The sequence below is a fragment of the Coregonus lavaretus genome (genome assembly GCF_964263955.1).
Source record: "Coregonus lavaretus genome assembly, chromosome: 6".
NCBI classification, from domain to species: domain Eukaryota; kingdom Metazoa; phylum Chordata; class Actinopteri; order Salmoniformes; family Salmonidae; genus Coregonus; species Coregonus lavaretus.
In genome coordinates this window covers 51894118-51906315 of record NC_139993.1, presented here as the reverse complement: position 1 = coordinate 51906315, position 12198 = coordinate 51894118, and the positions used below count along the sequence as shown (strand labels likewise).

At 43.6% G+C, this 12198-nt stretch overlaps 1 protein-coding gene across 1 annotated transcript in view; it reads left to right on the top strand.

The window, feature by feature from the left end:
- cdh2 (cadherin 2, type 1, N-cadherin (neuronal)) overlaps positions 1–12198 on the top strand; it is a gene marked incomplete at its 3' end in the record, with an annotated part of 77288 nt that overhangs the window by 44850 nt on the left and 20240 nt on the right. The window contains exons 4-11 of the mRNA XM_084162940.1: positions 1315–1470; positions 2078–2233; positions 5837–5981; positions 6283–6455; positions 6752–6889; positions 7131–7316; positions 10021–10274; positions 10450–10592. Of these exons, the coding sequence (XP_084019066.1) occupies positions 1315–1470; positions 2078–2233; positions 5837–5981; positions 6283–6455; positions 6752–6889; positions 7131–7316; positions 10021–10274; positions 10450–10592 (1351 nt within the window). The remainder of the gene's footprint in view (positions 1–1314; positions 1471–2077; positions 2234–5836; positions 5982–6282; positions 6456–6751; positions 6890–7130; positions 7317–10020; positions 10275–10449; positions 10593–12198) is intronic.

The window sequence follows — 12198 nt, the reverse complement described above, 5'->3', positions numbered from 1 at the left end:
GAGGGATATAGATGGAGGGGTATAGATGGAGGGATATAGATGGAGGGATATAGATGGAGGGATATAGATGGAGGGATATAGTTGGAGGGGTATAGATGGAGGGATAGAGATGGAGGGATATAGATGGAGGGGTATAGATGGAGGGATATAGATGGAGGGATATAGATGGAGGGATATAGATGGAGGGGTAGAGGTGGAGGGGTAGAGATGGAGGGATATAGATGGAGGGGTAGAGGTGGAGGGGTAGAGGTGGAGGGGTAGAGGTGGAGGGGTAGAGATGGAGGGGTAGAGGTGGAGGGGTAGAGGTGGAGGGGTATAGATGGAGGGGTGGAGATGGAGGGGTATAGTTGGAGGGGTATAGTTTAGGGGTAGAGATGGAGGGGTAGAGATGGAGGGGTATAGATGGAGGGATATAGATGGAGGGGTAGAGATGGAGGGGTATAGTTGGAGGGGTATAGTTTAGGGGTAGAGATGGAGGGGTAGAGATGGAGGGGTATAGTTGGAGGGGTAGAGATGGAGGGGTATAGATGGAGGGATATAGATGGAGGGGTAGAGATGGAGGGGTATAGTTGGAGGGGTATAGTTGGAGGGGTATAGTTTAGGGGTAGAGATGGAGGGGTAGAGGTGGAGGGGTATAGATGGAGGGGTGGAGATGGAGGGGTATAGATGGAGGGGTAGAGATGGAGGGGTATAGATGGAGGGGTAGAGGTGGAGGGGTAGAGATGGAGGGGTATATTTGGAGGGGTATAGTTTAGGGGTAGAGATGGAGGGGTAGAGATGGAGGGGTAGAGATGGAGGGGTATAGTTGGAGGGGTATAGTTTAGGGGTAGAGATGGAGGGGTAGAGATGGAGGGATATAGATGGAGGTGTTGAGATGGAGGGGTATAGATGGAGGGGTGGAGATGGAGGGGTATAGTTGGAGGGGTATAGTTTAGGGGTATAGATGGAGGGGTAGAGATGGAGGGGTAGAGATGGAGGGGTGGAGATGGAGGGATAGAGATGGAGGGGTATAGTTGGAGGGGTGGAGATGGAGGGATATAGAAAGAGGATGTGATGTCTAAGAGAGATCCTATTAAATTACATGGGTAATTAACTAAGTATTTTAATTCCTAATTCTATGGCTAATTCTATGACATAAACAGAGCGTGCGTGTGTGTGAGAGAGAGAGATATTTTGTTTTTGTATGTTTCTTTTCTTCCTGGTGTTTTCTGGAATAACTTATTGATGTGTGTGGGTTTGTCAGAGAAATCTGTCTGTGTGTCTATATTTTTGTCTTTGTCTGTATGTTGGTGTGTAACATGTTTTTCTCTGCAGGTGAACTCCAGTGATGCAACTGTGATCATGTTTCCATGGCGCAGCGTGGTCGTCAGGGGTGATGGATCTCTGAGGCGGGTAAAGAGGGACTGGGTCATCCCCCCCATCAACGTCCCCGAGAACTCACGAGGACAGTTCCCAGAGGAGCTAGTCAGGGTAGGACACACACACGGTTCAGAGGACACATTTCACACACATTTCCCAGGGGTGCTAATCAAGGGAAGACAAACACACTGTCACGCAAAGTCTGTCATTTGGCCACTAGCGCAGAGGGTTTCATAGAGTGTGTGTTTGTGTGTTAATGTAGCTCAGTTGGTAGAGCATGGCGCTTGCAACGCCAGGGTTGTGGGTTCGTTTCCCACGGGGGGCCAGTATGAAAATGTATGCACTCACTAACTGTAAGTCGCTCTGGATAAGAGCGTCTACTAAAATGTAAATATAATGTTTTGTGTGTATGTACAGTGTATGTGTGTAGCGCTCACTATTTCCGCCTGACACCATCTGCTGGTATGATATTTATATTAGAATCTGTGGAGAGACAGGGGGTTAATGGAAGGGTTCTAGTGATTTATACGTGTTTCATTAAGGTTTATGGTGCATCTGCTGCTTCCTGTCTGTACTGTATAGCCTATGTATGGTGTTGAGTGGAGCTAAATATGTTTTAAATAAAAGTGTGGTTGTGTAACTGTATCTAAAGTGGGAATATCTCTCCCTCCCTCCCTCTTGCTCTCCCACTCGCTCTCTCTTTCCCCCTGTGGTCTAGATCCGGTCGGACCGTGATAAGAACCGTCTCCTGCGGTACAGTGTGACTGGACCCGGTGCTGACCAGCCTCCGACCGGGATCTTCATCATCAACCCTATCTCTGGTCAGCTCTCTGTGACCAAACCCCTCGACCGCGAACACATCTCCAACTTCCATGTAAGTGTGTAACTGGGGTTGCAAAATTCTGGTAACTTTCCCAAAATTCCCAGGTTTTTCAGAAATCCTGGTTGGAAGATTCACTGGATCAGGAGGGAATCCTATATAGAGAATCCCTCTGACCACATTATTTGCTGCCAATTGCTGGTGTATGTAAAACGTCACACTGAGGTAGTTGGACAGGAAACTTCAGTCTGAGAATGTTACCTTTTATCTGCAGTACACAAACAGGCACACATGCACACACACTGAGACACACTCAAGCAACTCTAGCTCTGATCTGCAGGCAGGACATTTGCATGAAGGGTGGGGCTCCCTCATGAATATTCATACAGTGTGATGTAGTTGTCAGAGTCACTGAAGCTCTGTCATGAATATATTCATGAGCTGTTGCGGTGGCAGTACTGGAGACTCGGTATAAAGAGCAGCACAGACAGTATAGCAGCTATGAGACAGGGCACAGGGTGAGGGTACTGTAACAGCAGTATGTTATGGCAGCTACTCCTCCCTGCCTAGCGGTAGGCCTCTCTACCTCTCTGCCATGGCTGTTTTGGAGACAGGTACTGGGGAGGGTAATCTGCTTTTTCCATGTATTGCTCTCTGTTAGAGAGCAGTAGTTGAGAGGCCCTAGGAGAGAAACACTTAAGGGTCTTTAGATCCACCCTTGAGAGGCCAAGTGTACACTAACCTCAGTCAATGGCCCCGTTCCAATCCCAATACCTCACACCCTTCCTCTCTCTCTGCCCTTGGAGGCTTGAGCTCTGAAGTGTAAGCAATATGTAGGGCGTTCACTCACCGCTCTAGAATGTAGTGAAATATGGGTAAATTCAAGAGGGTGCTCCTACATTTATGTCTAAACCTAGTTTTCTTTAGCCTATGTCATTATGAATCACATACAATTAATTATTAGATTGTTCTCTACAATATTACAACCTTAATATTCTTGTACTTAACAGTATTGAGTAAATAAGAACGTTAGTTTGTTGTGACCATTGCTACTTTAGACCGTGCAGCTCTTGGTTGCATCTCTTCCATATTTTGGCGTTGGAGGTGATAACATTAGGAGGCGTTTCCACACTTTGGACCAATCAAAATCAACTTGATACCTCGTAATTTTCATCTCCAGATCCGTGGCTTTCTATTCCTCTAACCCCGGTCAATCAATATTGAGAGGGTCGTTTCTATGGTAATTTAAAGGGGATGACTCAGAAATTCACAATGAAAACTGGAACAGATTTTTAGGATAGATATTGAAATTGAGTCAGTTAGCTATGTTAATTAATATATATATATATATATATATATATATATATATATATATATATATATATATATATTTGGCTCAATTGTCACGACTGTCTGTGAGATGCGGTAAACGAAGTCAGGCGCAGGACACAGAACTCTCGGATACGTACTTTTAATACGAAAAGGATCCAAAAGGACACAGAAAATAACTCCACGCAGGGAGGAAATAACCCGTTCACAAAATAGACAACCGTGAAGGGGAAAACAATCACACACAAAGTACAGATGAGAGACAGGGGTAATTATAAGGGAAACAATTAACATAATGACGAACAGGTGTAAACAATACAGACAAAACTAAACAAACACCGATAACATCGAACGGCAGCAGCTAGTACTCCGGGGACGACGAACGCCGAAGCCTGCCCGAGCAAGGAGGAGGAGCAGCCTCGGCAGAATCCGTGACATCAATTTTGTTTTGTATTCTGTGGATTTCATTTAGAAAAAGCCACTTTTATCACACATGAACCTGCAGCCACTAACTAGCTTCTAAGTTGACGTTTGAAGTTTGCTCCATGGGCAGAACGGCGCTGTGACAGAGTTATATTGAGTAGCGACCACTTTTTCACCATGGCCATAATTACATTCTATTCACTCTAATTATGCTAAATTCTCGGAGTAAATCGTCATCTAACTTTTTAACTATACAGTGCCTTCAGAAAGTATTCAGACCCCTTGACATTTTCCACATTTTGTTACGTTACAGCCTTATTCTAAAATGGATTAAATAAATACAAATCCTCAGCAATCTACACGCAATACCCCATAATGACAAAGCGAAAACAGTTTTTTATACATTTTAGCAAATGTATAAAAAATTATAAACAGAAATGCCTTATTTACATAAGTATTCAGACCATTTCCTACTAAACTCGAAATTGAACTCAGGTGCATCCTGTTTCCATTGATCATCCTTGATGTTTCTACAACTTGATTGGAGTCCACCTGTGGTAAATTCAATTGATTGGACATGATTTGAAAAGGCACACACCTGTCTATATAAGGTCCCACAGTGCATGTCAGAGCAAAAACCAAGCCATGAGGTCGAGGAATTCTCCGTAGAGCTCCGAGATAGGATTGTGTCGAGGCACAGATCTGGGGAAGGGTACCAAAACATTTCTGCAGCATTGAAGGTCCCCAAGAACACAGTGGCCTTCATCATTCTTAAATGGAAGAAGTTTGGAACCACCAAGACTCTTCCTGAGCAATCGGGGGAGAAGGGCCTTGGTCAGGGAGGTGACCAAGGCACCATCCCTACGGTCAGGGAGGTGACCTGGCACCATCCCTACGGTGAAGCATGGTGGTGGTAGCATCATGCTGTGTCTTTCAGCAGCAGGGACTGGGAGACTAGTCAGGATCGAGGCAAAGATGAACGGTGCAAAGTACAGAGAGATCCTTGATAAAAACCTGCTCCAGAGTGCTCAGGACCTCAGACTGGGGCGAAGGTTCACCTTCCAACAGGACAATGACCCTAAGCACACAGCCAAGACAACGCAGGAGTGGCTTCGGGACAAGTCAATGAATGTCCTTGAGTGGCCCAGCCAGAGCCTGGACTTGAACCCGATCGAACATCTCTGGTGATACCTGAAAATAGCTGTGCAGCAACGCTCCCCATCAAACCTGACAGGGCTTGAGAGGATCTGCAGAGAAGAATGGGAGAAACTCCACAAATACAGGTGTGCCAAGCTTGTAGCGTCATACCCAAGAAGACCCGATGCTGTAATCGCTGCCAAAGGTGCTTCAACAAAGTACTGAGTAAAGGGTCTGAATACTGAAAATGTCAAAATACCTATTTTTGCTTTGTCATTATGGGGTATTGTGTGTAGATTGATGAGGGGAAAAAACGATTTAATCAATTTTAGAATAAGGCTGTAACGTAACAAAATGTGGAAAAAGTAAAGGGGTCTGAATACTTTCCGAAGGCACTGTATATGGTAGAAACAAAGGGTTTGGACTATTGTTTCTCTGATGCAATTCTCTATTGAATGAACATGTTTTCAGAAACATTGAATTAAATAATCATTTTATGGGTGAACACCCTACTTTATGCTGAAAACTATACCTAGCCTATCCAAGGTCTATGTGGAGATATTGCCATATTGCTTACACATACATAATCCTTTCTGATCCATGTGAGAGAGAAAACAACAGAAGAGGCAAAGTCATGAGTTATAGAATTGGAGTCCTCACAACAGCTTTTCCCTAACCCTGAGTTTGTCTCTGTCTGTGTAGCTGTGAGCCCATGCCATGTCATTCCCTAACCGTGTCCTAACCCTGATCCTCTATCTGTCCCTCTAGCTGCGAGCCCATGCTGTGGACCTGAATGGGAACCAGATAGAGAACCCCATAGACATCGTCATCAATGTCATAGACATGAACGACAATAGACCAGAGTTTACACACACCATCTACAACGGATCAGTACCAGAGGGCTCCAAACCAGGTAAAAACACACACACACACCTGAGTGGCGCACCGGTCTAAGGCACTGCATCTCAGTGCTTGAGGCGTCACTACAGACCCCCTGGTTCGATTCCAGGCTGTATCACAACCGGCCGTGATTGGGAGTCCCATAGGGCGCCGCACAATTGGCCCAGCGTTGTCCGGGTTTGGCCGGTGTAGGCCGTCATTGTAAATAACTTAACTTAACTGACTTGCCTAGTTAAATAAAGGTAAAATAAAAAACACACACTCACGCACACATACAGTCAATTTTTTATTGACTGCTTGGTTTGCGTTCCCAGGGTCCTTTGTGATGACAGTGACATCAGTGGACAAGGACGACCCTAAAACAGCCAATGGGATGCTCCGATACAAGATTATATCTCAGAACCCTGAGAGTCCCTCTTCCAACATGTTCACCATCAACAACAAGACAGGAGGCATCATCACCGTAGCAGCAGGCCTCGACAGAGAGGTGGGTGGGTGTTTGTGTGTGTGCGCGTGTGTGTGTGTGTGTGTGTGATGTGTATCAATGTGTACACCATAACAAAAAAGATCCTGTTGTTTCTACCGTAATTTACTGGCACCCTCCTGTAAGATACTGTAAGAAAAAAAAGTTATCTTTGGTTTAACAGTACATTATGTTTACAGGTAAGTTACTGTAAAAACAACAGCATTTATTTTACACTGTATGAGTTTGTGTTTACATACTGACTGTCTAGGTTATTCTCTGTAATCTGAACCTGTCCCCTCTTGTTTTCCTCCTTCCAGAAAGTTCCTCAGTACACGCTGATCATCCAGGCTACTGACATGGAGGGGAACCCCACCTACGGCCTGTCTAACACAGCAACAGCTATCATCAGGATCAGTGACGTCAATGATAACCCCCCAGAGTTCACCGCTGACACAGTAAGTCACACACAGACAGACAGACAGACAGACACACAGACACAAAGACACAGTACAAATAAATACACACACACACACACACACACACACACACACACTTTCTTTCTCACACACATCAAAGAACACCAAAGAAATAATCTTTCAACAAAAAACATTACCAAAGTTTATTTATCATATTATTGAGCAGGATTTTTCATCTCTCACTCCCTCATCACTCTCCCCCCTCCCCCTCCCTCTGTAGTTCTATGGAGAGGTGCATGAGAACCGTGTGAATGTGATCGTAGCTAACCTGACAGTAACAGATAAGGACCAGCCCCATACTGCAGCGTGGAGGACTGTGTACAGGATCACCGCTGGAGACCCCACTGGACGCTTCTCCATCCCGACTGACCCCACCACCAACGAGGGACTGGTCACTGTGGTCAAGGTAGGACACAGCACATATACACTACCGGTCAAAAGTTTTAGAACATACTACTCATTTTCTTTATTTTTACTATTTTCTACATTGTAGAATAATAGTGAAGACATCAAAACTATGAAATAACACTTATGAAATCATGTAGTAACCAAAAAAGTGTTAAACAAATCAAAATATATTTAATATTTGAGATACTTCAAATAGCCACCCTTTGCCTTGATGACAGCTTTGCACACTCTTGGAATTATCTCAACCAGCTTCACCTGGAATGCTTTTCCAACAGTTTTGAAGGAGTTCCCACATATGCTGAGCATTTGTTGGCTGCTTTTCCTTCACTCTGCGGTCCGACTCATCCCAAACCATCACAATTTGGTTGAGGTCGGGGGAGTGTGGAGGCCAGGTCATCTGATGCAGCACTCCATCACTCTCCTTCTTGGTAAAATAGCCCTTACACAGCCTGGAGGTGTGTTGGGTCATTGTCCTGTTGAAAAACAAATGATAGTCCCACTAAGCCCAAACCAGATGGGATGGCGTATCACTGCAGAATGCTGTGGTAGCCATGCTGGTTAAGTGTGCCTTGAATTCTAAATAAATTATAGACAGTGTCACCAGCAAAGCACCCCCACACCATAACACCTCCTCCTCCATGCTTTACGGTGGGAAATACACATGTGGAGATCATCCGTTCACCCACACCGCGTCTCACAAAGACACAGCGGTTGGAACCAAAAATCTCAAATTTGGACTCCAGACTAAAGGACAAATTTCGTGTTTCTTGGCCCAAGCAAGTCTGTTCTTCTCATTGTTGTCCTTTAGTAGTGGTTTCTTTGCAGCAATTCAACCATGAAGGCCTGATTCACACAGTCCCCTCTGAACAGTTGATGTTGAGATGTGTCTGTTACTTAAACTCTGTAAAGCATTTATTTGGGCTGCAATTTCTGAGGCCGGTTAACTCTAATGAACGTATCTTCTGCAGCAGAGGTAACTCTGCGTCTTCCATTCCTGTGGCGGTCCTCATGAAAGCCAGTTTCATCAGAGCGTTTGATGGTTTTTGCGACTGCACTTGAAGAAACTTTCAAAGTTATTGCCCTTCAAGTCTTAAAGTAATGATGGACTGTCGTTTCTCTTTGGTTATATGAGCTGTTCTTTTTTTTTTTTTTTTTGGGGGGGGGGGGGGGGGGGGGTAGATCAGCTTAATATTGCAGATAGATAGTAACTTCTATCAATGTAATTGTCTGCATCACTTCCAATCCCCCATGTTTTTTATATATATACTCCCCTTTATTACTTTTCAACCCCGCCATCCTTTCCCTACTTGGGGTAAATTAGTGAACAACAATGCCCAGGCCTCTACTTCCAGCCTATACTTACTATCTACACCTTATGGACACAGTCAATTTTACAATAATTATATTTTATTTGGGGTTTTTTGTTTTTGCTCCTGAACTTCTTCTACTCTCAACCTCTCCGATCATTTTCATGATGTCCATCCGGTTTGCTTCTATATGCCATATCTTTCTAACTGTGCTCTTTCCCAAAAGCTCCCAACATACAACCTATATACTTATCATGGACACAGTATGCTTACATTATTAGTTATCTTGTTATTATTTGTTGTTATTTGTTATTAGTCCCATCCTTCAACTCCATTCAATACCTCCCATCTATCTCTTAACACCATCCATATAGGATTTCTATTTGCCATATATATTTCAACCGTACTGTGATGTTTTACAAAAGTTCTGAACCTTTCTATTCTCATTATTTGTTCTGTTGATAGTGGACAACCTTGTTTCACTCCTCTTGACAGTTTAAAATTTTCTGAGAAATAGCCATTATTTACTATTTTACACCTAGGGTTACTATACATGATTTTGACCCATTTTATAAGAGCTTATTTGAGCTGTTCTTGCCATAATATGGACTTGGTCTTTTACCAAATAGGGCTATCATCTGTCACAACACAACTAATTGGCTCAAATGCATTAAGAAGGAAAGAGATTCCACAAATTATCTTTTAACAAGGCACACTTTCCAGGTGACTACCTCATGAAGCTGATTGAGATAATTTCAAGAGTGTGCAAAGTTGTCTTCAAGGCAAAGGGTGGCTATTTGACACTTTTTTGGTTACTACATGATTCCATATGTGTTATTTCATAGTTTTGATGTCTTCACTATTATTCTACAATGTATAAAATAGTAAAAATACAGAAAAACCCTTGAATGAGTAGGAGTTCTAAAAGTTTTGACCGGTAGTGTACATACATACAGTACAGACTGTACATACAGCACACAGATATACACATCACATATATTGTACACGGCTATGCACACAACATGTACCTCTCTGTATATTTATGTACACACACAGACAGATGCTGCACATACAAACAACACACAGATAAACACACACATGATAACGGCTAATCACAGGAGGTTGGTGGCACCTTAATTGGGGTGGACAGGCTCGTGGTAATGGCTGGAGCGGAATGAGTGGAATGGTATCACATACATTAAACACATGGTTTCCAGGTGTTTGATGCCATTTCATTCGCTCCATTCCAGCCATTATTATGAGCCGTCCTCCCCTCAGCAGCCTCCACTGCGGCTAATGTATGTCTATCTGGCCGATAAACTGTATGTGCGTGTGTATATATGAGCGTGGCTAACTGGTGTGTATTTCCGTGTTTACGTGTCTCTCAATCTCCAGCCCATAGACTATGAGGTAAATCGTTCCTTCATGTTGACGGTGCTGGCTGAGAATGAGGTTGCCCTGGCCCGTGGTATCCACCTGCCCCGTCAGTCCACCGCCACCGTGTCTGTACGCATCGCAGATGTCAACGAGAGCCCAGAGTTCTCCCCCAACCCTAAAGCCATCAAACTGGAGGAGGGACTACCAGCCGGCTCGCTACTCACCACCTTCACAGCACACGACCCTGACAGATACATGCAGCAGAACATACGGTACGGAGAGGAGAGAGAAAAAGAGGGGAGAGAGTATTGCAGGGTTGCTCATGTTAGCTGATAATGTTTTATGATGTTTTATATGTGTTGAATGTGTATGTTTCAAATGCATTATAGAGTGTCATGTTACTTCCTGTTGTAATTGTGTTCTCTCATCCTTTTGGTTGATATCCAGGTATTCGAAGCTGTTTGACCCTGCTAATTGGCTGGAGATCGACCCTGTAAACGGGCGGATCTCCACAATCGCTGTGCTGGACAGAGAGTCTCACTATGTGAAGAATAACCTCTATAACGTCACCTTCATGGCCTCTGACAATGGTGAGTTGTGTGTGTAGGCCTATACTGTTTTTAGAGCTTACTGTGTTTATAGCTGTGTTTAATGTGGGAGGATGGGAGATGGGGTACTCTTGCAGGGAAGCTCTTTGAGCTCGATCTTACTATTCACATTAATTAAATTCAGTTACAATCCATTCAGTCTGAATCACTTTCTTAGCACGATAATACAAATATTTTGTTGCCAAAATCCCCCAAAATTCTAAGACCATCTCAGATGACAATGGCAGTACTGCTTCAGAAAATGATATGTGTACGGATGAGCATACAAACTAGTGCTCACATACACATTCTCTAAAAACACTCTCTCCCTGTCACATGCACACACACACACACACACACACACACACACACACACACACACACACACACACACCACAGAGCCCCTGCTGTGTCTGAGCTTAATTTTGACTGAGCTCTTCATAGTGCTTTTGCCAAATACACACACACATGCTCCTGCTCTCTCTCACACACACACACACACACACACACACACACACACACACACACACACACACACACACACACACACACACACACACACACACACACAGGCAGATGTGTGCCTCAGACAGACTCCCTAACATACTGATCTCTCTTTCCCTCATTCCCTTACTCACTCTCCTGGTGTGTATGTTGAATCACACGTTTCTCTCATCACATCTCTTATTTAGAAGGTTAGTTTTACTGAGGTCAGATGTAGCTGTTGACAGAGTGTTGTTTTGAGAAGTTTGGATGTTGCAATATGGTTTTGGGTGTGGCATAATATTATGTATGACAGCATGAATCGTGTTTGTTTTGAATGCTGTATTGTGCCTATGAGGATTCTTATTACCCTGTGTTTTTGGCAGTGGTTGGAACCGAAATTATTTTCCAATCGTTTCGTTCTGAACAGACCCACTATTTTTGTTCGTTTCGTTCAACTGAACCGATTCGAACCAAAAAAACGTACCGTTTATATCGTTCCTTTGTGTTCCTTTTTTAACGTTTTTTACATTTAGCTCACTAACTTACTTCACCAATCAGTGCGGATAGAGCAGGTAAGCTAGTTGTTTACATGCGTGATGGACAGACAAGTGTAGCCTATGGCGCAAGATGCGACTGAAATGTTGCAGGTGGCAAGAGAGGGTTGAGGAGGAGGCTTGAAACGCTGGGCATCTTGTTTTGACATGCATTATATGAATTAGGTCCACAGAATTATACCTAGGAGGAGTGGCTTCTCTGGAGGAACTTTGAATGTCCTTTGAGCTAGCTAGCTAACAAGCTTGCGCTAGATAGCTAACAAGCTTGTGTGTGCAGAGCGGTACCAGAATTTAAAACACGTCTTACCTTTTTGTAGTTAATAAATCCAATGTGAAACATCATAACTAGGCCTGTTGTATCCTTAACTAGCTTTTAAAAAGTCAATCCATTATTCTCTAGCTAATAAAAAATCTGGCTCCCTATCTTCTGAATTTAGCATTAATGTAACATCAGTACAGTCAGTAGCCTGTTTGGGGATTTAGGCTGGGTTTCTGTATAGCACTTTGTGACATCTGCTGATGTAAAAAGGGCTTTATAAATACATTTGATTGATTGATTTAGCTTGCAG